The sequence below is a fragment of the Octopus sinensis genome, linkage group LG13 (assembly GCF_006345805.1).
Source record: "Octopus sinensis linkage group LG13, ASM634580v1, whole genome shotgun sequence".
In the NCBI taxonomy this organism is placed as follows: Eukaryota; Metazoa; Mollusca; class Cephalopoda; order Octopoda; family Octopodidae; genus Octopus; species Octopus sinensis.
Genome location: NC_043009.1, coordinates 69,408,259 through 69,434,842, shown reverse-complemented (window position 1 = coordinate 69,434,842; position 26,584 = coordinate 69,408,259). Strand labels below are relative to the sequence as shown.

Here is a 26,584-nt window from a genome sequence, read left to right as displayed (position 1 = left end):
TCCACAACGCTAATCTCAAAAACGTCTTCTTGCGAACGTGACCTGGGCGTTATTGTCGACAGTGATTTGTGTTGGACAAAACACATCGCTAAAATTGTCAAGAAGGCTAAGGGTGTCTTGGCATCACTCACCAAATCCTTTGTTAGCCGCTCTCCGGCTATCTATCTGCGGCTTTATATAGCTATGGTAAGACCTCACCTGGAATTTGCATCACCGGTCTGGAACCCCTATCTTGCCCAGGATATTAATCGTCTGAAAGCCGTTCAGCGACGTGCAACCAAAAGAATACCCTCTGTCAGGTATTTGCCATATTCTGAACGCCTTACTTCCCTGGGCATGGACACATTGAAACTCCGACGTCTGGCAGCTGACTTGGCAAACACCCATAAAATTGTTAACCATCTTACAAACAATAACTCTGAGCACCTTTTCAAACTCCACCTGTCTAACACCCGTAGACATGTTTACAAAGTCAGAAAACAGCACAGCTCCCATGACTTTCGGAAACATTGTTTCACGCTAAGAGTTGCTGAAGCATGGAACAAACTGCCGGCATCGGTTGTTAGTTGTTGGAGCACTGCATCCTTCAAAACTTCCATGCTTCCTGAGATTCGCCAACACTACACTTGATTTTCTCCCCTCCATACACACACAGGCATGTATCTGGCTCATACATTGTTCACTTCTCAGACATTTGTACATTACTGCATATACTTTATATGCACTTTTGACAAGTTGTGGTGCACCTGAGCACCGTATACAATAATTTCATTATTATTATTATTATTTAAAATCTGTGGAGATAAAGTTTAAAAAGTTATAAACTACGTATTTTTATGCCACTTCATGAAGTCTCATACAATCCAACGGAACCTAATCCAAAGTGGCTTCACCATCATGTGGAGCATTAGGGAATTGCGATATACAACGGATCAACCCTTACCTTATAAATAAAATCCACGCATAAAAGATAAGTATTTTTTACACCAATGCGATGTTGAACTCCCATTCTCACTTTTGTTATATTTCTGCTGCTTTTAAATAAAGTATATATATATATATATATATATATATATATATATATATATATATATATACATATCCATATAGATATGACATATATATATATCTTCCTGTCAAGAGTCCCAGATGAACCTACTTCACAGCAAGAAGTGCAAATGAGAGTAGCTGTATCAAACTCCATTCTTCACCAAGTGCCACATATTAGAGGAGGTTCTTCGTAATAACACTGTAGCACAGTGGTGCATCAGCATGGCCGCAGCTCTGAGCTGAAACTAGAAAAAAAGTATATATATATATATATAATCAAAATAAGCAGCAAGTCTATCCGAGGTAATGTGGTACGATCGTTTCATGCTACTTCATTTTATTAAACACTGTAAATATTATATCAGTTTTAAAATGTCGAGTAGTCTTCAGCCACTTATAGAAATTTTCCAATCAAACGGACAATGCACATTCTTATCCTTATAAAACTAATGTAATACTTACAGTGTTTAATAAAATGAAGTAGCATGAAACGATCGTACCACATTACCTCGGATATACTTGTTGCTTATTTTGATTATAATCACCCAATTTGATTTATATGGATAATACCATACAAAATTCTGGTGCCTTTAACTTAAGTACCATATTCATCTGAATCTAAATTTTACTGAAATTTATATATGTGTGTGTGTGGGTGTGTGTGTGTGTGTGTGTCACACAAACACACACAGCTTAATATTGCTGATGCAGTGCTAACGACTTTAGCAGCTTGGACTATTTTAGTGCGTTGTTTCGGTACAGCTTGGAAGCCATTGTGGACTTGAAGTGCGTCTCCAAGAGACTTTCAAAGCTTTGAAGAAGTGAAAGAAGAGCTTGCTGTCCAAGAAATGGTCTGTCTGGGCAATTCCATGGGTCGGGAGGTGAACGCAATGGTTATTGAAGAGTTGGTGGTGAATCACAGGGATGAACTCAACACACAGAGGAGTGTTAAGGCTTCACAACGAAGAGGCAGTGAAAAAAAATACACTTCCTGATAAAGAAGAGTAAAAAAGGAGGGAGAGAACATACGAGTCGGAGAGTTGTTCACTTCTTGGAATATAATCTCTAAACTGGCCAAAGAATATTACCCTGGCATAGCCGAAGAGGAGCTGAGCTTGAATCACTTAATAACAGCGATGTTCTACTTTTAAAAGGTACAGAAAACCAGGATAAAGCAGTTGGTCCTGAGTGCCTATTTTTTTAACAAAGACCATCTTCAACTTGTTCATCGCCGACAGAAAACCAAGAAGAAATGGCACAAAATACAGCCGCCTCCTTCCCGGCCTCTTCCCTGCAGGCTGAACTGCCTTCGACACTGAGACAAGTCTACATTTATTTACAGGGAGTTTTACATTATTTCTGTATATGTTTACTTGCTCTTTATGCATACGTTCATTCGTTTAACGTCTGTTTTTCAATGCTAGCATGGATCAGGACATATTTCTTTAGCAGAGGCAATTTACAGCCAGATGATCTTCATTTGTGCAGTTTTCAAACCACGAACAAGCCAAATGTTCTTTCATGGAGAACTACAGACAAAACGATGCTGATTATGTTAAGAAGCAGTTTATTTACAATCAGCATCGCCACGTTAAAACAAACAGAAAATGCACGCACACACACACACACACACACACCACACACACTCATAGATGTTTGTGTATTTGCTAATGATGGATGGCCATAAAGACATCATCCTTTCATTCTTTTTCTATGGAGTTTGAGCGTTGGTTGGAACAGATTATCCCTCTTTACATAAATTTCAAACATTCACGGAACAAACAATTGAGTCAACAAAAAGAGCTCCGAAAAAGGATCATGTTCATATAATAGAAACACTACTGTACGTATGTCTGGTCATGGGGAGATATTTTCCAGCTTGGAAACGGGTGTGGCATAGCAACAGGAATGGCGTCTGGCCATGCAAAATGTGCCCCAATAAATTCTGTTCATCCCATGCAACCGTGTGCGTGAACACACACACACACACACACACACACACACACTTATTAACACTGCAAATTATCAAACGTTACTATACTCACGGAGTGGTTGGCGTTAGGAAGGGCATCCAGCTGTAGAAACATTGCCAGATTAGACTGGAGCCTGGTGCAGCCTTCTGGCTTCCCAGAACCCCGGTCGAACCGTCCAACCCATGCTAGCATGGAGAACGGACGTTAAACGATGATGATGATGATACTCAGTTTCACATTCGTCGGAGAGTTGTGATGAAAAATGTGTTTTCATCACAATCGTCCGATGAATGGGAACGTGAAACTCTGAATAACAGTTTTTGTCCCCCAACATCACTTGACAGACGATGGTGGTGTGTTTACGTCCCCGTACTCTAGCGGTTCGGAAAAAGAGAACCATTATACCAGCAGGGTGTATACTATATCTCCTTAATTATCTCGTACGTATTTAACACGATATTAATTATATTCCTTTACTACCCACAAGGGACTAAACACAGAGAGGACAAACAAGGACAGACAAACGGATTAAGTCAATTATATCGACCCCAGTGCGTAACTGGTACTTATTTAATCGACCCCGAAAGGATGAAAAGCAAAGTCGACGGAATTTGAACTCAGAACGTAACGGCAGCCGAAATACCGCTAAGCATTTCGCCCGACGTGCTAACGACTCTGCCAGCTCGCCACCCTTTAACACGATATTAATTAAATATGAAAGAACTACACGCGTTTCAGTATTGGAATATTACAATATATATATATATACATACACACAATTATATACATATATAAATACATATATGCAGTCATCCGATTTGCAATTATCACATCTCCAGGTTCTTTTTCAAAATAAATATGTAATTTTACATCTCTTTAAAAATATACACGTATAAGGTATTGGTTATAGAACAAACATTGAATTTGGGTCAACGACTTTACATACAGCACCACCCCTCAAACATTTAATCATATATAAAAAAAAACACCATGGTTCACAAACACATAAAAATAATACCTATACATAAAATCACAGACGGTAAAAATATATATATTCTAATAAAATACAAATGGAACGGTTTATCAAAAGTTAAATATAACGACTACAGATTCAAAACGATCAAAAAGCCAAATGGACAAATATAAAATAAAGATAAAAATAATAATAAAATAAACGTCCACCGACTAAAAAGATTTTATCAGGCAATTAAAATATTTCTAAAAATTTTTTTTTTAAATGTTTTTTTTTAATATTTGAAAAAGTCTTTTACTTACCTGACACAGGTACTGTCCAAAGTCCATAAGCAAGCAGTCTTCCACAGGTCAAATTCACATAGATCTTGATAAAATCTTTTACTCCCCTCACACATCTACGTCCGAAAGTTCATAATAAACAGATATCACCGGTCAAATTCAACATTCACATAGATCTATGGCCATTTCGTCACCCCCGTAGTTTATTTACACCAAAGGGCATCACAGGGATGAGCACCACCCCAGGATAAACATAAAACACGCACAGATCAAAAATTTTATGAAAAGCTTACACTGTTAATAAAAAGCTTATATAATTTAAGACGAACCCATCAGCGGACGAGTCCGAAATTCCTAAAGAAAAAAAAATTATTATTGCTAAACACGCAGGTGGCTGTAGTTTAGCCTCGCCGGTTTCAAATCCCCGTAACACCAAACAATTTTATTACATCTATTTTGAAGTATTATTGTGCTTGTGGGGGGGGGCTTTGCAGCGGTTGACCATCCATGCCTTCTCTCTTTTTATTGAGAGATGGTGATACGTGCAAGTAAGATGTTCTATTCGGACCTGAGTGGGTTCGAATTATCCTCTTCGGAGGAGGAATTGTTGAGCGCGGTGAACAGGATGGACAAATGCCTGGAAAAGGGAAGCCAAGCGGAAATAACAGAGGTGAGAAGAAAGGAGAGAAATTTGGCCAACGTGGAGAAACACCAAAAGATGGCTTGCAAGGTGAGTGGTGGCATGAAGTTGTCAGCATCACAGAAAGTGATGGAAGATATGGCTAAAAGAACAATTGTTTATAAGGTTTACTCAGTAGAGGGGGGAAAGATTAGCCACGTAGAGGCCGAAACGATTGAGAAGGCGTTGGGCGAGTTGAGAGGGGACATTGTATTTTTAGCAAGAGGCATTAAGTATGGCACAGTGATCGTCCAATTTAAGACGGAAGAAGGGGCAAGGAGGGATGCGGCCAACACGCTGAAGACGAATAAAGTGGTCCTTCTGGCCACGTATCTTGGAAGAAGAACTTCCAAGATTAGGGTAGAAGGAATCGCACCGAACAGAGCTGTGGCTTAGGTCGCGGCGGCTGTCCTCCTCGGAAGGAGGGAGGATGTAGTTGTCCTCCAGGCCACAGAAGAGGGGCCAATCGTTAGAAAGTCTGGCAGAAACAATAACGGTTGGTGAGTTGATTCTGAGAGAATGGGTCGAGGGCAGAATCCCTTGTTTTAAATGTGGCCAAAAAGACCACATTTGAGCACACTGCCCTCTACGAAAGGAAAATAACCAAGAAAAAGGGTGAAGAGGAGCTGATGAAGAAAGAGGAGGAGGTAGAAGAAGAAGTAAAAGAAAAGGAAGACCCGTGGACAATAGCAGAAGGAAGAAAGGACAAGGTGAAACGGAACCCCAGACCATACACACCCACCCACCCGCAGACACCAATCCCACCCATTCCCCTCCTACACAGAGAAAAAGAAAAACAGTCTCAACAGAACGTACAAAACAGTCGCCTCCCAGTGATGTAGTTTATGCTTATATAATTGCAGAGGATAAAGAAGAGGAACTCCTTGGCAAAATAACAACGTGGGAAAATATAAAGTTTGTAGAATGAGAGGATTGCACAAACAGTAGGATGGCACCCGGTGTCTACTGGTGTCAGGGAAACAAAAGGAAGAAATGGCTAAATCCAAGAAAGCAGAGGACAGTCGGAGGATAAGCATGGACATTAATAAAAATAGCAGATAAATGTGACTTACAAGGAATACGGTATTGCTAGACTGAGAGACTGAAGATTTAGAAGATGAAAGGGAAGAAGTGATGCTGTTTCACGTGGGCAAGCAGCATCACTTTCATGATTTCATCTTCATGTTGCCATTCATATTATCACACGTTTCATTTTAATTTTCTGCTTTATTTATTTCATGTTGTGTCCCCACATGTTTTTGTATTGTCCCTTCTGTGTTGGCCCGCTGTGGGTAAGAAAGAAATAACAAAAGTTTTCGTCTGTCCATGTTTCTTGTTTATCCTGATGAGGGAGTGGGGCTCATCGCCGTGATGCCCTTTGGTGTAAATAAACTACGGGGCTGACGAAATGGCCATAGATCTATGTGAATGTTGAATTTAACCGGTGATATTGTTTATTATGAACTTTCGGACGTAGATGTGTGAGGGGAGTAAAAGACTTTTATCAAGATCTATGTGAATTTGACCTGTGGAAGACTGCTTACTTATGGACTTTGGACGTACCTGTGGACTTTGGACGTACCTGTGTCAGGTAAGTAAAAGACTTTTTCAAATATTTTAAAAAATATTTTTTAGAAATATTTTAATCGTTTGATAAAATCTTTTTAGTCGGTGGACGTTTATTTTTTAATTATTTTTATCTTTATTTTATATTTGTCCATTTGGCTTTTTGATAGTTTTGAATCTTTAGTCGTTATATTCAACTTTTGATAAACCGTTCCATTTGTATTTTATTAGAATATATATGTTTTTACATTCTGTGATTTTATGTATAGGTATTGGTACTACTAGCGAACAGTGGTCCCGGTGCTTCGTCTCATTTATATTTGAGCACCCACACCGAGAGTGTAGTGGGTGCTTTTATGTGCCACCGGCACAAGGGCCAGTCTGGCGGTACTGGCAACGACCACACTCGAAATGGTGTTTTTTAGGTGCCACCTGCACAGGAGTCAGTCCAGCGGCACTGGCAACGACCTCGCCCGAATGTTTTGTTCACGTGCCATAGCTAGCTAAAGGCGATGGCCTCTTGGAGTTAATCAGCGGCAGCTTTCGCCCTATATTTATGGACTGCCATATTAGCTTGGCGATAACTATTAATATCCAGTACCGCTGCCGTAGTCTCCTTTAGAGAGACTTAGAAATATATATATATATATATCCTTAAATCCTTTAAAATGTTTCAGCCCGAAGGCTGCGGCCATGCTGGGGCACCACCGTTGAATGAGCTACACTAGTATGGGAAACCACCTCTGATACGTGGCACTTGATCAACAAGGGAGGTCGATGCGGCTGCCCGCATCTGTGTTTCCTGCCGAGAGGTAGGTTCATCTGGGACCCCTGACAAGAAGAGATCCAGTTTAGTTTTTAAAAAACCCACATCCACACCATGCAGGTCTCCCAGGCATTTAGGAAGGATACTGAAGAGCTGTGGTCCTCTGAAACCCAAGCTGTTGCGGTATCTGGTCCTGTATTTTGATGGTGATGTTGGGATTCTTGGCACCATGCAGTGGCGCCCCGTTCTGCTGTTCGGGTAACTTTGAATGCCAAAGTTTGGGACAAGACCCTCCAGGATTTTCCAGATGTATATCACTGCATATCTCTCCCGCCTTCGCTCCAGGGAGAAGAGCTTTAATTCTTTCAGTCTTTCCCAGTAACTGATATGTTGCATTGAGACGATCTTCTTAGTGTAGCTTCTTTGAATTGCTTCGAGTTCTGCTGTTAACTTTATATTGTGTGGTGACCGTAGTTGGGAGCAGTAGTCCAAGTGGCTGAGGACAAATGTCTTCCAAAGGATCATCAGTGTCTCCTCTCTTGTTCTGAAAGTGTATTTGTAAGCAATTTCTTTTCCTCCAGGTACATGTTCCATGCGTTCTATGATTTTGCTCACATGTGAGGTCATAGAGATCGACCTGTAGTTTATAGCATCTGCTCTACTTTCTCGTTTGTGAACGGGGCAGATTATTCCTTCTTTCAGCATTGAAGGGAACTCTAGAAAAGCATTTGCAGTGGTTCTGGAAGAGCTTTCTTGCATGTTTTTAACAGAATTGTTAGGAGTTCATCTGGGCCTGTTGCAGAGTTTGGGTTTATTTCGTCAATGGACGACAACACATACTCTTCTGTAATGTCAATGTACTTGATGGTCGCTTTTTTTCTCTCTCTTGTAGGTTAGAGGTGTTGAACAACTCATCAGGTCTTCTTATTTTCATGTTTTCTGGAGGGGAGGTGAAACCACTTTGGAATTGTTTATCAAGTGCTTCATTTACCTTCTCGGGGCCTGCAGTCAGTGAAACCTTTTGTTCAAACAGTAGCCCTATCCTGTATGGCACTGAGGTAGACTCTTTTGTGAGCTTGTACATATATATATATATATACATACATACACACACACGCACATATATATATATGCATACATGCACACACACACATATATGCATACATACACACACACACATATATGCATACATACACACACTACATATATGCATACATACACACATACATATATGCATACATACACACATAAATACATATATGCATACATATACCACACATACATATATGCATACATACACACATACATATATATATATATATATATATATATATATATATATATATATATATATATATATATATACATACATATATATACATACATATACATATATATACATACATATATATATATATACATCATTTATATATACGTAAACATTTACATATATACATATACATAATATATACTATATAATATATATAGATATATATGATATATACTATATCATATATATATACATATATATTGTACATATATATATATATGTATATATATACATAGATATATATATATATAATATACAATATATACATATATATATACATATATACATTATATATATACATCATATACATATTTACATATACATACATATATGTGTTCCTAGATTCTCAGAACCTTCCAGTCGAGAGATTCCCACACTATTATCCTTCTCTTCTCCACTTTTGCCCGACCCCACCTTGAATACTGCTGTCCACTGTGGTCTCCCTACACAAAACAAAATATTATGAGAATTGGAGCTCCCCAAAGGTCAATCACAAAAAAGATAGATGGCATGTCAGACCTTGACTACTGGGGTAGACTAGAGAAGCTGAAATTGTATTCACTCCAACGACGCCGTGAACGCTACATTATCTGTATGATGTGGAAAATATTCCATCAGCACTGTCCGAATGATGTTGGCATCACCTTCAAAATACATCCAAGGCTTGGACCACGTGCCATCCGTCCACAACAAAAATCTAAATCGCATCACATAACGACAATACGGCACAACTATTTCACCTCAATTGGACCCGCTCTCTTCAACATTACACCAGGACACGTCAAAAAAGAAACTGACCACACAAAATTCAAGAAGTCTTTGGCAAATTCCTTCAAACAGTCCCGGACAAACCACCCACACCCGGATATGTCTCCGCAAACAATAACTCTCTGCTCGAATGGGCCTTGGTGCCCAAATCCTGAATTGAAAGACTTCGCCAGGTGGTGCTATTAAGTTAGACATGGCCTGGGCCAATACTGGCCAAAACCTTCTAAGTTATATATATATATATATATATATATATATATATAATATATATATTATATATATATATATACTACATATTACGGAGATGTACTTGCATAGCGAGCGAGTGACTTGATCTGAGATTGTGTGCTGGAACGAAAACAATTTCACCATGGAAGCTGTTTATAAGCCATTTAAGAAACACACAAAACTGTTAGATTCACTTCAACATTTAAATTTAATTTGCCAAAATATTTTCGTCGCTTTGAGGCCGCGACCTGTTCACTGACAAAACATATATATACATATATGTATATACATACAAATATATATATATGTATATACATACAAATATATATACACATATATATATATATATACATACAAATATATATATATACACACACACACATATATATATATACATGCATACATATATATATCATCATCGTTTAACGACCGCTTTCCTTGCTAGCATGGGTTGGACGATTTTGACTGAGGGCTGGCGAGCCAGATGGCTGCACCAGGCTCCAATCTTGATCTGGCAGAGTTTCTACAGCTGGATGCCCTTCCTAACGCCAACCACTCTGAGAATGTAGTTGGTGCTTTTTACGTGCCACTGGCACGGGGTCCAGTCAGGCGGTACTGGCAATGACCTCGCTCGAATCTTTTTACACGTGTCACCGGTATAGATGTCAGTGAAGCGACGTTGATAATGATCATGCTTGAATGGTGCCCTTGTACGTGCCATGGGTACGAAAGCCAGTTGGCTGCTCTGGCAACGATCACGCTCGGATGGTGCTCTTGGCACCCTACTAGCACAGGCATGAGTGCCAGTAAGGCGACGCTGGTAACGATCATACTCAAATAGCCGCTCTGTCAACGATCACACTCGTATGGTGCTCTTTGCACCCTGCTAGCACGGGTGCCAGTCATCGAATTGATTTTGATTTCACTTGCCTCAACAGGTCTTCGCAAGCAGAGTTTTAGTGTCCAAAGAAGGAAAGGTACGCATAAGTGGGCTGGTTACGCTCCTGGCATAGGCCACAGGTTATGGTCTCATTTGGCTTGCCGAGTTTTCTCAAGTACAGCATATTTCCAAAAGTCTCGGTCGCTAGTCATTTCCTTGGTGAGGCCTAATGTTCGAAGGTCGTGCTTCACCACTTCATCCCAGGTCTTCCTGGGTCTACCTCTTCCACAGGTTCCTTCAACCGCTAGGGTGTGGCACTTTTTCACACAGCTATCCTCACCCATTCTTGCCACATGACCATACCAGCGCAAACGTCTCTCTTGCACACCACAACTGATGCTTCTTAGGTCCAACTTTTCTCTCAAGGTACTTACACTCGAGTATGCACACTGACATTACACATCCATCGGAGCATACTGGCTTCATTCCTTGCGAGCTTACGCATGTCCTCAGCAGTCACAGCCCATGTTTCACTGCCATGTAGCATAGCTGTTCGTACACATGCATCATACAGTCTACCTTTTACTCTGAGCGAGAGGCCCTTTGTCACCAGCAGAGGTAGGAGCTCTCTGAACTTTGCCCAAGCTATTCTAATTCTAGCAGCTACACTTTCAGCGCACCCTTCCTTCGCTACTGACTTGGTCACCTAGATAACGGAAGCTATCAACTATTTCTAGTTTTTCTCCCTGGAATGTGGCGGAAGTTGGTCTCTGTGCATTTTCAGTGTTTTTTGCTCCTGAGCATCTGCCACATACAAAAACTATCTTCCTAGTTAGCCTTCCTTTGACGTTGCTGCACCTCTTATGTGTCCATAGCTTACACTTGGTGCATCTTATAGAGTTTCTACCTACGCCTTTTCTACAGATCGAGCAGGGCCATCTACCTGAAGGGATTTGTGGTTTGCCTGCCTTCCTACTTATTAGGACTTTGGTTTTAGCTAGGTTGACTCTAAGGCCCTTCGATTCTAATCCTTGCTTCCACGTCTGAAACTTCTCCTCTAGTTCTAATAGTGACTCAGCAATTAGAGCAAGGTCGTCAGCATAGAGGAGCTCCCCGGGGTATCCTGTCTTGAACTCCTCTGTTATTGCCTGGAGGACTATGATAAATAGGAGGGGGCTAAGGACTGATCCTTGGTGGACCCCAACCTCTACCTGGAATTCTTCAGTGTACTCGTTGCCAACCGTTACCTTACTTATAGCGTCCCTGTACATGGCTTGCACAGCTGTCACTAACCATTCATCTATCCCTAGTTTCCTCATTGACCACCAGATAAGGGATCGGCGGACCCTGTCAAAGGCTTTTTCCATGTCGACGAAGGTCAGGTACAGGGGCTTAAATATAAATATATATATATATATATATATATACATACATACATAGATATATATATATATATATATATACATATACATATATATACATATATATACGCCCATACATATAGATATACATACATACATACATACATACATACATATATATACATACGTATATACATACATACATACGTATATACATACATACATACATACATATATATACATTTATATATACATATATATATATGAGCAATAAACACTGAAAATGTGCAGAGAACTTCCGCCACATTCCAGGGAGAAAAACTAGAAGTAGTTGATAGCTTCCATTACCTAGGTGACCAAGTCAGAAGCGGGGGAGGGTGCACTGAAAGTGTAGCTGCAAGAATAAGAATGGCCTAGGCAAAGTTCAGAGAGTTCTTACCTCTACTGGTGACAAAGGGCCTCTTGCTCAGAGTAAAAGGTAGATTGTACGACGCATATGTACAAACAGCCACTCACACCATTTTGAACTCTAAGACCAGTCGAAAAACCAAGGAACCATGACAGACTAGTCCAGAAACAAAAAACCCTTTTGATTCCACAAACTATTGGAAATGAGATCATGTGATTGCTCCTTCCCAACCAACCTTCCACATTATTTCTAAAAATAGCAACCATCCTTGCAAAACACACATACAAGACTGGGGAAGAAGAGGAAAGGTTGGGCATTCCCTTAAAATTCTTATAAATTATAATTTTTAATGAACTTTTGACAAAGCAATACATGCTTTCTTCTATCAAATCCTGTCTACAAACTCTTTCTGTACACACGCTTATAAAACAATCATGATTTCCGATGAGCTTACAAACAATTCTGAACTTATTTTACTTGCATATTTTGAACACTTTTATGTAAATTGTTTAAACACAAAACCTCTCTGGACATTTTCTTATCATTGCCAAACACTCTCTCACTCTATCTTAATACATCAATGATAACTCATTTTTAATTGGTCAAGTCAATAAAGATCTTTAAAAGACCTCTGCATTTTCAAATCCTCTTCTCTCTCTCTCAATATATAATATTTATATATATATATATATATCATCATCATCATCGTTTAGCATCTGCTTTCCATGCTAGCATGGGTTGGACGGTTCAACTGGGGTCTGGGAAGCCAGAAGGCTGCACCAGGCCCAGTCTGATCTGGCAATGTTTCTACAGCTGGATGCCCTTCCTAACGCCAACCACTCCGTGAGTGTAGTGGGTGCTTTTTATGTGCCAGACGACGCTGGCAAACAGCCACAATCGGATGGTGCTTTTTACGTGCCACCGGCACGGAGGCCAGGCGAGGCTGGCAAACGGCCACGATCGGATGGTGCTTTTTACGTGCCACCCGTAGATACCCTAATTTATAATTTTAATATATATATATATTAAAATTATAAATTAGGGTGTCTACAAGATACCACCATGCTGAAAATAGCAGCCATAATCATGAGTCAGATACCCTAATTTATGATTTTAATGATTATTACCTTTGAAAGTTATTTTTTTCCATGCTGGCCACTTGATAAAATCATTGCTTTATTTTTAAATTAACGATCTTATCCTTATTTATATAAATTTTAATTTATTTCGTCACTGTATTTACTGCGGCGATATTTTAACCATATCTCACAGGGAATTAAATGGCAGGCATTTTGGACTGGCCATGATGCATACGTGCATATATATGTATGTATGTATACGTTCATATATGTAAGTAATCGTATGGTGTATTTATATATATGTATATATGTTTCCCTTCTGTGTGTATTCTACTGATGAGGCAAAGTCAGAAATCCAGGATCTAGAATTATCCAGTAATTTCTTACCAGTTTCATCTTGTCTCTTTGTTTTCTCTCCGTGTTTGAGATATGGAAAATTAAGGTGGTTTTAAAGTCAGATCATGGCTGCTATTTTCAGCATGGTGATATCTCATAAATACTCTAATTTATAATTTTAATATATATATATATAAAGGCAAATATAAATATATATGTATATATACAGCAACAAGAAAATATATCATGTATTTATGCTAGCATGGAAAACGGATGTTAAACGATGATGATGCATTATTAAGAAAGGAACCACACTACTGAAATACATTGATGTTTTGAGCTATCCATTCTTATTTGTTTACCATATATATATATATATATATATATATATATATATATATAGAGAGAGAGAGAGAGAGGAGAGAGAGAGAGAGTGTGTTTGAATTTGTGTACAGATATTGTATATTGAGAAAAAGGTGGCCGTCAGAATTTTGGATAATCCTTTATTAGCACTTCCATTTGTTTTTCAAACAGATCAAGACAAAATCAAAATGGTAAAAATGAAATGTTCTGTTACCATTTTGATTCTGTCTTGATGAATTCAAAAAACAAACAAAAGCACTAATAAAGGATTATCCAAAATTCCGACTGCCTCTTTTTTCTCAATATATATATATATATATATATATATATATATATATATAATATATATATATATTACAGCATGGAAAACAGACATCAGCAATTCAAAAACACATAAAACCCGTTAACTTAAACATTTATTAATTGCTGTCAAAATTTTCGTCACACTTACTACAACCTGGTAATTGTCACAGTTTCCCAATAGAATCTGGTCAGTTAGTACAACAAAAGTTTTGACACAAGTTAGTAAATGTTTAAGTGAAATAAGCACTGTTTGTGTGCCTTTAAATGGTTAATATGTGTATTTGCTTTCCTTTTAACACACGGTCTCTAATCAAATCACCTGCCAATCAAGAACACCTCCAAAACACTCTCACACACACACACACACAAACAAACAAACAAAATTTAGAAGGGAGAATGTTTCCAATACTTCAGCTCAATCTCATAATGTATCATTAGAAAACATGCAAATATATCACACACACACACACATTCTGATACACATTATATACACGTATATACATATGTGTGTGTGTGTGTCTATAGACACACACACACACTCCCTCTATCTATCTTTCTTTCTCTTTCTCACTCTCTCTCTCTCTCTCAAATAATAATAAAAATAAAGATGTCAGTTAAATGTCTACATTATTTTGTTTGTGAACATCATATTCTTTCTGATATTCTGTCTCTGAACAATCTTCAGTGTTTGTCACAATAGGATCGGAATGTTCTGTATCAAGTCCCTCAGTTGAGCCAACTGCCAGAGTTTCGGTTCTCTCGTAACCTTCGAAATTCGTCGTTGCCGATGACTCGATGCTGGCTTCATAGAAATTGTTCATGCTCCAATCATAAGACTGGTGCCGCTGCGAACCAGTGAACTGTGACGATTCAAGATCTGCAATGCTGTTGGCATCTCCAGTGTCACTGCACACCGATTGTTGATAGTTTGATGCTCCATGTTCACAGGACGACTGGAATTCGCTTGCCGTATGTTTGGAGTCTTTTGAAGCGGACAAAGACGGAGATTTTTCTTGCAGAAGAGGCGTGCGTTCACTCTTTCTGATTGAACTAAAACCACGAAGAGTGCGACCAACTCCACCACCTGCGGAAGAAACGTACCAAAATTATTATTGCTCTTATTCAACAGATGTTATTCTGATTATTATTTTTATTAGGAACGTGATGAGGAGTGGGCAGTTTAATTAGAACACAGGACAAAATGATTAGCAACATTTCTTCCAGCTCTATAGTCTGAGTTAAAATTCTCCCAAGACTGAATTTACTTTTCATCCTTTGGGGAAGGTGAGGGGGGGGAATAAAATAAGTACCAGTCAAGGAGTGGGATTGGTGTAATTAACTTTGCCCATCCGTTCAGATTTGAGCCATCCTTGAGCCAAAAATGAGAAAGAATTATTATTGATAAGCTAATGGAATGGCAGAATCATCATCATCATCATCATCATCGTTTAGCGTCCGTTTTCCATGCTAGCATGGGTTGGACTAATCATCAAAGCAAAATGCCTGACAGCTTTGGTTTTCGAATCTGACCAAGGTGAACTTTGTTTTGCATCCACAGGGTTTGACTCTTCATACTGTGAGTTCAAATCCCAGCTTTTCATCTTTGTGGAGTTAATTAAATGAAGAATCAGTCAAATACTGAAGATGATTTAATCAACTAATTCCTACCTACAAAATTTATTAGGATTTCCATCAATTAGAATCCTAATCCTTATAATAAACATTATTATGACAACTACAACTAATATTATATAATCTTTATAATAATAATACTTTTATAGCTACTACTCTAACCACTTATAATCTATGCACTTTACTATAACAATTTATATTGATTTTTTTTTGTGACCATTTTATGACAATTTCCAAAACGGAGCTGTTACAAGGTTGCATGACATGTTACAAATTATAGCCAAATCTCCTTCAAATCACATCCACCATCTCAAAGAAACAATGAGAGGGTGCACTGGATATTGTAGTCTTCCACATCCTGTAACTGAGAACAGCTTTGCTTCAATCACAACCAACGTTGCAGCCACACGACAACCTCATTATTATAGTCACAATCATTATTCATCATCATCATCATCATCGTTTAACGTCCGCTTTCCATGCTAGCATGCGTTGGACGAATGACTGAGGACTGGCAAACCAGATGCCTGCACCAGGCTTCAATCTTGATTTGGCAGTTTCTACAGCTGGATGCCCTTCCTAACTCCAACCACTCCAAGAGTGTAGTGGGTGCTTTTTACATGCCACTGGCATGGGGGCCAGTCAGGCGGTTCTGGCAATGACCTCGCTCAAAACTTTTACACATGCCACCGGCACAGGTGCCAGTAAGGCGACGTTGGTAATGATCACACTCGAATGGTGTCTTTTACATGCCACCAGCACGGAGGCCAGATAACCGCTCTAGCAACGATCACGCTCGGATGGGGCCCTTAATACCCTACTAGCACAGGGCTCAAGTGCCAGTAAGGTGACGCTAAGTGTATTTAATCTCATCCTATGTATGTCCCGACCCCAATGAATCCCATTATTCATTTCATGAACAAGAAGGGACTCACTTCATTCCATATTTTGCTCCTAATTTCAAACCCTCTACAAATACCATTTTATTTTCATTTGAGCCAATTGTTGTAGTTTTTGCTCTAGCTTAATGCTATTTCAATATTTGATCAAAGTATTCCAGCCATGGCTATCCGGTCATTTTACTGTATGTAGGGAATACAGGTAAGGAGTGAGATGATTAAGATTTTGCTGCTATTTCTAGAAGGCTAAGTAATCACATGGAGTTCCCCATCTTAGTTTGTATTTGAAGCAGTGGACGATGGATTTGATGAAGCAGAGAATCATAAATGCCATACAATATTTAGTTCTTTTGTATCTGGGATCAAATCCAGCCAGAATTGACATTATCTTTTTCTCTTTACAGGGTTCAACGAAATAAAGACGACGGTTCATTTTCTCTATCATTTGTGACCTTGATCTCTATATTATTAGAAGTCGTTATTTAAGGCACCATGTCTGTGAATTAAGAGGCTTACTGCTGGTCACATGGTCATGAGTTCAAACCTTACTATTACAGCCTGTGGTTTGCATTCAACAAGCAAGGTACATCATTACAACTCTACTTCCAGAATTGACTTTGAATCTAAGCAAGAAATTGATTGAAAATCCTGGCTGCAAAGGGAAGAAAAATTACGAACCTACAACTCTGACATGCTCAATAATATCATCTCGGACATCAGAAATATCCCACATGGACATGAATGATGTACAGCAGTTGGCATGGTCCACAGTCATGTCGATAAATGGTTTGTGTGAGAAAGAGAAATAATGTGCTACGGCTGCTAGAAACATTTCAATGCAGATACAGAAGTCCTGAAAGAAAGAGAAAAAGAAATTGAAAAAGAAAATGCAAAAGAGAGAGAGAGAGAAGAAAGAGGAGGAAGGAAAACAATATGGTGTTTATTAGATCTATTCAGTGACGTGTCTTGTTTTGTCGTACATATATTTGTCCATGGTTGCATAAGAAGATTTGATAAAAACAGTAGGTTTCACAGCCCAATGTCTTTTCTCTGACCAACCACTTAACTATGAACAGGATGTTGTTCATACCAGTAATTATCCAACTGTGAAGCTGATAATCTTCCAGCAATTAACCAACTCACCTGTAAAATAAGATTTTATTCTTACCAGCCATATCAGGCCCTTTCTACTCATAACTTGACATTTCTTCAACTATAATGCCCGATGCTCTACTTATTACTAATCACTCAACAGTGAAGTAGGGTAACCTTTCAATAATTAGCAGGATCAAGGAATGTTACCTGCAACAGATGATAAGATGTCCATAAGAAAAGGTTTTTTCCCATCTAATTCATATTAACTGCAAATTAACTGCAGCAAAATTCCAGCACAGGTAGTCTGGTGACAATTCAAAGAGTCTCTGAAGATTTTATTGGTTTTTAGACAGGGATTGTGTCCAGCTTGATATTTTTGTTTGTTTAATATGAATAGATTAATGAGAGAGCCTCTATATAGCTGTTAGACCTGCTAGAAATAGCTGCCAAATATCCCTGAAATCAAACTGCTGTCTTGAAAGAAAAATGAAACATTGGATAAAGGCGGTGATCACAGCTTTAGATCATAGATTGCTTGATCATTAGGTAAACAACAATTAAAAGCAATACCATAACAATAATTATCATTAAATTAACAACCATCATCATCATCATTATCATCATTTAATGTCTGTTTTTATGCTGATATCGGTTAGATGCTTTGACAGGATGTGACAAATGACAAGGCTATGCCAAGATCCAGTGTCAGCAGTGGCAAGGTTTCTGCGACTGGGTTCCCTTCCTAATGCCAACTATTTTTCAGTGTGTACACGATGCTATTTTGGGGCCACCAGCATTAGTGAGGTTGCCATGTGACTTGCGAGAGAGAGAGAGAGCAAACAAGGAAAAGCTCCTACTACTAGACAATGTGAAGTATTTGAGACAGGAAGATGGCTTTATACCAAAGCGGTAAGACAGAGGGTGTCTTGGTACAGAGAGGAGACATGGCTACCACACATTATGTAGGGAGGAGGAGGAGTAGTGGCAAAGATGACAGTGATGCAGTGCTTGGGGGTCAATCTCAGTGGAGAGGAGGTGAGTGTAGAAGAGGGAAGGAAAGAGTGTGTTCTTCAGTGTGTGATGGGGGGGAGACTAACAGATGGTTAGAGATGAGGGTAAAGATGAGGTAAGGTTGATGGGAAATATCTGTATGGAGAGGGTATATGGTGAAAGATATATTTCTTTACTGCCCACAAGGGGCTAAACATAGAGGGGACAAACAAGGACAGACAAAGGGATTAAGTCAATTACATCGAACCCAGTGCGAAACTGGTACTTTATTTATAGACCCCGAAAGGATGAAAGGCCAAGTCGACCTTGGCGGAATTTGAACCCAGAGCGTAAGGTGAAAGACAGAAGTGGCTGAGGAAGGATAGATCAGAAGGTAGGGGACAGGGATGACATGCAAGGTGTGGGAGTGGGAAGGAGGGATATGTAGGAGTATATGAGGGTGGCTATGGTGGGTGGGGCATGATGACATACATGGGAGGAAGAAAGTAGGTGAGATGTTTAAGGGAACAGAGTGAAATGTGGCAGGGGCAAGAGATAACTGAAGGCGTACAAAGGTGATTGGTGAAACAGTGTAGGGGGGGGGGAGAATAACAGGGAGGAGGAAATTCGTGGTACACAGAAAGAGAGAAGAGGAATATGTGAAGTTAGGGGAAAGGTGGAGGGGACAGAATACTCTTAGGACATCAGTTTTGTTGGGTGGGTCTTCTCAAGCACAGAGAATCAATAATCCTGTCAGTCCCTTGTGATCCCCTCTGTAAGGATCAGTATCTTGAGGTAACCCCAATATCAACAACTGTTACCAAATTGCTATCCAAATCACATCCCGTCGTCTCTAAAATGAATGGAAGGAAAAAGTAGTCCCAAATACACCACATCTAAAAGAAAAGAGGTTTGGGAATAGTTTTGGAATATTTTGGATCCTCAGCCTATCAGCCATGTCTAACCTGGGAGCTAAAGAACAACAGGAGTATACAAAAAACACAATTTAAAGTACAGTACCTGAAGACCACTAGCAACCATTTTTACAGAATAATATCCCCATGATGTCTTCTCAGTTATGACCCCGGTTTTCACAAGGGCTGCAATAAGAACAGCTTGCCTAGAAATAAAGGAAAAATAATAAAATTGAGGATTTTTTACTGCATTTGCACAACTCAGGCTCAGAAATTAACAATGAAAGAAGCAGGGAGTAGAATCAATGAACATGTTTGCAGTCTAGGTTGAAAATTATCTGTCTGAAGCATTTATTAAGGCAGAACCTTTCCTGCTTTCTGAGATATGTGAGGGACTGAAAGCTCAACTCCTTTTATTTAGGTTTCTATTTTTTTTTGCACGTGTGTGTTGTGTTATTATCCTGCCCTATCTTGAAGCCATCACAAGGGCTGCAGCTGAGCAATAATCTTTTTAATGTATGGTATAAAAAAAGATTGTGTGACAGCTGACCTGGCTACATCAATTCCAGAGTCGTGGCCATCCCCACCAACACACGAGACCACCACAGCTAATGGATCCTGGGTGGTCACCACTGGCATCAACACAGAGAGGGAAAACTATTCATAATATTTAGTTTTATTAAGGTGGCGCACGGGCAGAACCATTAGAACACTGTGCAAAATGTTAAGTGACATCTCATCTGTCTTCTGTGTCCAAATTCTGCTGGAGTTGAATTTCATAGTCAGCGTAGTAGTGTCGGTCGAAAGTAGTGGCCAGATCATGTAGCCCCGTGGTTGGGTCAGACTCGCATGTTATTGACAAGATTTGAAATTGAAGTTGACAGTGTACATGTTGTAGAAATTTCTTAATACAAAGTTTGTGTAAGAAATTCTAAGAGTTTTGGGCTTAGGGTGATTAAAAGGGTGTGGTCAAATAAATGTTGCAGATAGTGCTATGGATGACTTCAGGTACCAAACAATGTTTACCGAAATTTATTCAGCACCCAAGCTTGACATGTTTCTTTAAAGATTGAATTATTTTCATATAGTCCCAAATTTAGTCCGGTCAATTCATAGGAATAAAAGAGAATGGAGATTTACCAAAAGCATTGCAATATGTACAAATAAGATGTTTGCAAAAACTTTTGAGTCATGCAGGTAAGTAGTTAATTGAAATTTGTAAGGTGATGTCAATGAATAAAAGCAAGTAAAAAAGATACTGTATTAATTAACAGAGGCTGTTTAACGATTCTAAAATAATTCCCCTTTTCAAATAGACAATAAAAAATAATCAGAGTTCAGAGAAAAGGGTCATTATCAACAGAACATTTTAGTGTGATGTGGCTAAGGCATTTCTTGAACTAGTTTATGCTCTGAGCATATAACTGTGACTGAGTAAAGCAAGTCGTATCAACTCTTCAACTCAACCAACCATCTGGTAGATTGAACCCAAGACCACATGGTTAGGAAGGGAAATGTTTAACCAAACAGCTTAGCTTGTGTGCATTTGTGCATGTGTGTGTGTGCAAGCATGCACACACACAAATACACACACAAGCATAATTTTATATTTGGGAGAGGGAGATATGGATAAATAATAAGAAAACTCCTTTCACTCTGCATTAATTGATTCCAAAGTACATTATTAGAATTAAATAATATGCTTGTTTAAAAAGAAATAATAATAATAAGGAAATTATTGTATCCAGTGCTCAGGTGCACCACAACTCATCAAAAGTGCGTATAAAGTATATGCAGTAATGTACAAATGTCTGGGAGGAGAACAGTGTATGAGTCAGATAGATGCTTGCATGTGTGTGGAGGGGAGGAGAAGATCAGGTGTAGTGTTGGTGAATCTCTTGTAATCATATATTTTGGATATGAAATAATAGTTGGGAATATATAAATAATTTTATTGTAAAAATCTGTTTTTGAATGTAAATTGTATTCTGAATAATGTACTTTAGAAGTAATTAACTAAATGAAAGGAATGACACATTTTCTGTTGTTTATTAGTTCTGCATGTGTGTGTGTGTGTGTGTGTGTGTGTGTGTGTGCGTGTGTGTGTGTGCGTGTGTGTGTGTACATGTAAAACTTACCAGAAAGAGAGAAAGACAACAGCTTTAACACAGAGGAATTTTGGAATCGGATTGATAGGTTGCAGCTCTTCTTTGACAGCTCTATAGAAGAGGATCAAGTTATACATGGCCCACTGGAAAAACAATAGTAGTAGTAGTAGCAGCAGCAGCAGCAGCATAAAAATTAATAATAATAATAATGATTTCTATATTAAGAACAAGGGTTACATTAAGAAAAAAACATTAAGGACAACATAGGACGAAACAAAGAATGTGTGTGAGTGTGGGTGTGTGTGTAAACAAGACTAACAAAATTATCAAAAAGAAGAAAATGGAAATCAACAATGTGTAATCCTCAATAGGGAAAGACGTTCAAGGGATGCTCATGGAAAAACCCCCATAAAAAAACCATGGGTAGCCTGACTTTTGGGGCTTTTTACCTTTCCATTTTCCCAACTACAGGTATATGCTCAGGTCAGGCCTGTTCACTCGCACCATTCTCACCCCTTTCATCCACCTTTCAGCAAACTGGCCAGAAGACAACACTTCCCTCTTGACCCTTATTTTCCTTTTCAAGTGAAACTTTAAGAAGTTCATCACGGATTGGCCAAAGAGAAAAGTGTTTGTCTTCAGCCCCTTCAATCTCATCCATCATACAACCTCTCTCACCATGACCACCAGGCATATAAATACAGCCTTTCCTTCCCAGTAAAATCAATCCTAAAACTTATTTTTTAAAGTTTCACACTTATTCTATCAATCTCTTTTCACTGCTAAACTACAGGGATATAAACAAACTGACACCGGTTGTACACACGAAGAGATAAACACTTTTTTCCTCGATGGAAAAAACAAAACAAAACAAAACAGAAGACTTAACAAAAACTTACCCGTCGCTAGAAGGGGACTTAACTCATGTTTGCAAACAATGGTGGATTTCTCCACCGTGAAAATTGCTAAGCTAAGGTTGAAAATTTATTTTTACCGCTATTAGCTGGTGCCTCAGGAAAAAATAATTTGGTGAAAATACAGCTAGAGTCATGACGAATGTCCTCCTAAAATTGGAGTGATGTGCGTGATAATTTGTGGACATGCATAAATTACATTAACGTACACACACACACACATCCTACCTTATATATATATATATATATATATATATATGAATATATACAGATAAAGTCAAACGCTGAAGATAAAAATTTTTTTAAATATATATTTATGATTTGGCAGTCTAAGGGACATAACTCAATATATTTTTGTGGTTAGTCACTGATTCAAAAAGACTAAGAACAGCACAGTTTTGAATTAATTAAAAATTTAAAAGTTAATTTAGATCCAATTCCTACAAGACAATAATGTTTATTATTGTATCAATTTGTACACACAAATTTAAAAAGAGACTATGACTGCCAAATTTCTATGGTAAGTAAGCAAAAGAAAAAAATCTTAATATATGACCATAAAAATATTTAACTAGTTGTTTGTTTTTGAGATAATAAATTTAATGATTTAATATAAACTTATTTCTAATTAATCGTCGAGTTTGGAGTCTCCAAACTCAACGACTGATCCTAGTGGAAGAGGGTGATGCCAGACGGACTGGCGAGAAAGGCATGATTCTAATAAGATTGGCGCTAGCAGCATTCCGTTGCAATCCATCTTCTGGACCTTGCATGTCACTCTATGTAGTGCCGCAACAGAAGAATTTGGGGCCATGGTGCATGGGGAGCCCTTGGCAAGGAGATCTCCGCCTAAAACAAACTCATGCTATTGGCTGGCTTCCTTTTGAGACAACTCTTCCTTCTTTTTTTTTTTTCTCTACAAAAGCCCAACAGCGATGGGGTAAGGATGGTGGGAGCCCTTGGTCCAAACCCGCATGTTGGTGGTAGATGCAAGATGGTCACCTTCCTGGGACCTGGTGACAACCCAGGGACTCGGTTCAACATCTGCAACTGGGCAGACCTATTTGGGAACACTGTTGCGCACCCTGAATGAGGAAGGGCCCAGAAAAGGTGGTCTAAACATCAGATGTTACCACAGAATCCTGGATGGTAAGCCACATCCAGCAGGACACCCATTCAAGCAGTTGAACAACAGAAATTAAATCAACCGTTGGAACATGCAAATGCTCCTCAATCCTCAAGACATAGAGAGGGACCAGAATGTAGAACAGCTCTTGTCTGCAAAGAATTGGCAAGATTTAACATCAACATTGCTGCCCTCAGTGAAAGACGTCCATCTGGGGAAAGAAAGACTGAAGAGATGGGTTTGGATTACATCTTGTTCTGGAAAGGGGAAAAAAGGAGAGAGAATAATTCACGGAGTTGCTTTTGCTGTAAAATCCAAGCATTTGAAGGAACACCATCTGAAACCTTCTACCATCAACGAATGGCTTCTGACTCTCCAAATACCAACCTCTGCTTCCACCTTTATGACACTGATCTCTGCTTACGCACCTACACTTGATGCCAATGACAATGGGAAAAACACCTTCAACGAACATAAATATGTCAATGGAATACTCGATCATTTATACATTAATGAGTTCTGTTCAATCAACAATGGGTGCACTTATTATTGAAACCAATTCAATATCTACTGTAAACTAAATCATAGTCTGTTGTGTCTGGGGAGAGTCATTTTCTTTTTGTGCCTTATTATTTAACACACTCACCTGTAAAATTTCCACTTTTTTTTTTCTTATTTTTATTGTCCTTATTGAAAAGATTGCAAGACAAAACGAAAATTTTAGAAAAATGAAAATAAGAAATAAATGGAAATTTTACTGGTGAGTGTGTTACATAATAAGGCACAAAAAGAAAATGACTCTCTCCAGACACAACAGAATATGCTTCAACACACGAACTCATATAAAGAATCTTGCAAACCAAATCCAAAAACGAAATCATAAATCATATATAAAAAAAAAAAGCTGAAGTCTTTGGCAGTGATAGGTTCTCCCCATTGAAGATTTAAAAACATATTCTGAATCTCCATTGATGTACTTACAACTTGAGAAGCATTGTTAATGAAAACCAAATATGGCCAAGCGGAATCAACATTGAATTCTCCTTCATCATATTTCCCACAAAGTGCAGTAATTCTGAAAAGTAAAAAAAAAAATTGAAAAGTAATCAAAAAAAGTAAATACATATTACTTGTTCTCCCTCCCATTGCGTTTCCATATACAAAACCCCTTATAATTCCATTGCATTGTGGTTATGTATTATCATTATTACTCTGTTATTATTGCTGCTATTAACGAAGCAAGCTGGCAGAAAATCGTTTGCTCACCGGGCAAAAATGCTTGGTGATATTTATCTGTCTTGACGTTCTGAGTTTAAATTCTGCTGAAGCCAGCTTGGCTTTTTATACTTTTAGGGTCAATAAAAAAAGTACCAGTTGACCACTCGGGTCAATGTAATAAATTAGTCCCTAACCCAAAATTCCAGGCTTTGTGCTGATTGTAGAAACGATTATTAATATTATTATTGTTATTAGTATTATTATTCAGTTGTTTGTTTTATTGCAGGCTTTCACTGCGCTGCTGAGTGCAGCTCTGGGTACGGACAGTGTTTTGTTATTTCTACTGTATTGGCAGTATCCTACATATTATATTTCTGCTACCTAACAATGCTATTTTCTGTATGTTAAGCAGGAGAGAAAATCATAAGATTTTGTATTTGTTTGCATGTTTTTTTGATCATTTCCAAACTTCATATTATTACAGGGATTGTTTCTGGTTTTCAGGACCCACATTTGCGCTATTGATATTTTCAAATTATTTAGATATATCTTATTTGTTGGGACGTCAACTAGGAGGCATTTCTGTTCTTGGTGCCTTTGACAACAATATCTGGTCAGTTAGTTTTGATTTCCTTGTCTGTGTGTATAGACCAAAGTATGGTCGCTTCACTGTTTTCCGAAACTGTTCTGGTATATATTTATAACCATTTCTTATCTCTTGGTACTTCATAGTGATGGCATAACACTGATGTATGTAAGTGTATATCTATGGATGTATTCATTCTTGACTAAAACTAGACAGCCAGAGATAATCTCACCTCTATATACTGTTTCTGCTTCATTGTATATTTTGCAAGGTTTCTCGTAGGAAGGCTCTGGCCTTGTGTCACAATCAAGTTTTGAGCCCTGCATTTCTCAGCCAGTACTGGGAGGTTTTTTTTTTGTCTATTTTCAATTTGTCCAGCACTTTTCCAGTGTTGGTCATGTGGAGGCTTTTCTTGTTATTTTATTATGGCATTCTGAAGCCCCAACTGGAGTACAGAAGTCAACTGTTTTACTCTTGAAACAGACATTATTTTGATTGCTTTTCTGTTCAATATGTAACAAAATTGCTCAGTGTTCTTGCTGTCTCCCTCATTACTTATAATTATTTATAATTAAATTTTTTGTATTTTGGTTAACAGACAATACTAGTTCATAATATATACATATTTCATTATCTAATTAAGTAATGATGTTTTAAATGCAAAAATAGAGCCATGTTAAGGGAAATGTCTCAACAATGTTAATAATAATAATAATAATATCTGGTTTATTGGCCACAAGGGCAAACATAAATAAAA

At 38.3% G+C, this 26,584-nt stretch overlaps 1 protein-coding gene across 1 annotated transcript in view; it reads right to left on the bottom strand.

The window, feature by feature from the left end:
* Positions 1 to 14,445: 14,445 nt before the first annotated feature.
* LOC115218626 (transmembrane protein 184C) overlaps positions 14,446 to 26,584 on the bottom strand; it is a 33,640-nt gene continuing 21,501 nt past the window's right edge. The window contains exons 5-9 of the mRNA XM_029788537.2: positions 25,005 to 25,098; positions 22,014 to 22,126; positions 19,982 to 20,081; positions 17,555 to 17,729; positions 14,446 to 15,429 (exon numbers count right to left, since the gene is read on the bottom strand). Coding sequence (XP_029644397.1) covers positions 14,960 to 15,429; positions 17,555 to 17,729; positions 19,982 to 20,081; positions 22,014 to 22,126; positions 25,005 to 25,098 — 952 coding nt within the window. The 3' untranslated portion in view covers positions 14,446 to 14,959. The remainder of the gene's footprint in view (positions 15,430 to 17,554; positions 17,730 to 19,981; positions 20,082 to 22,013; positions 22,127 to 25,004; positions 25,099 to 26,584) is intronic.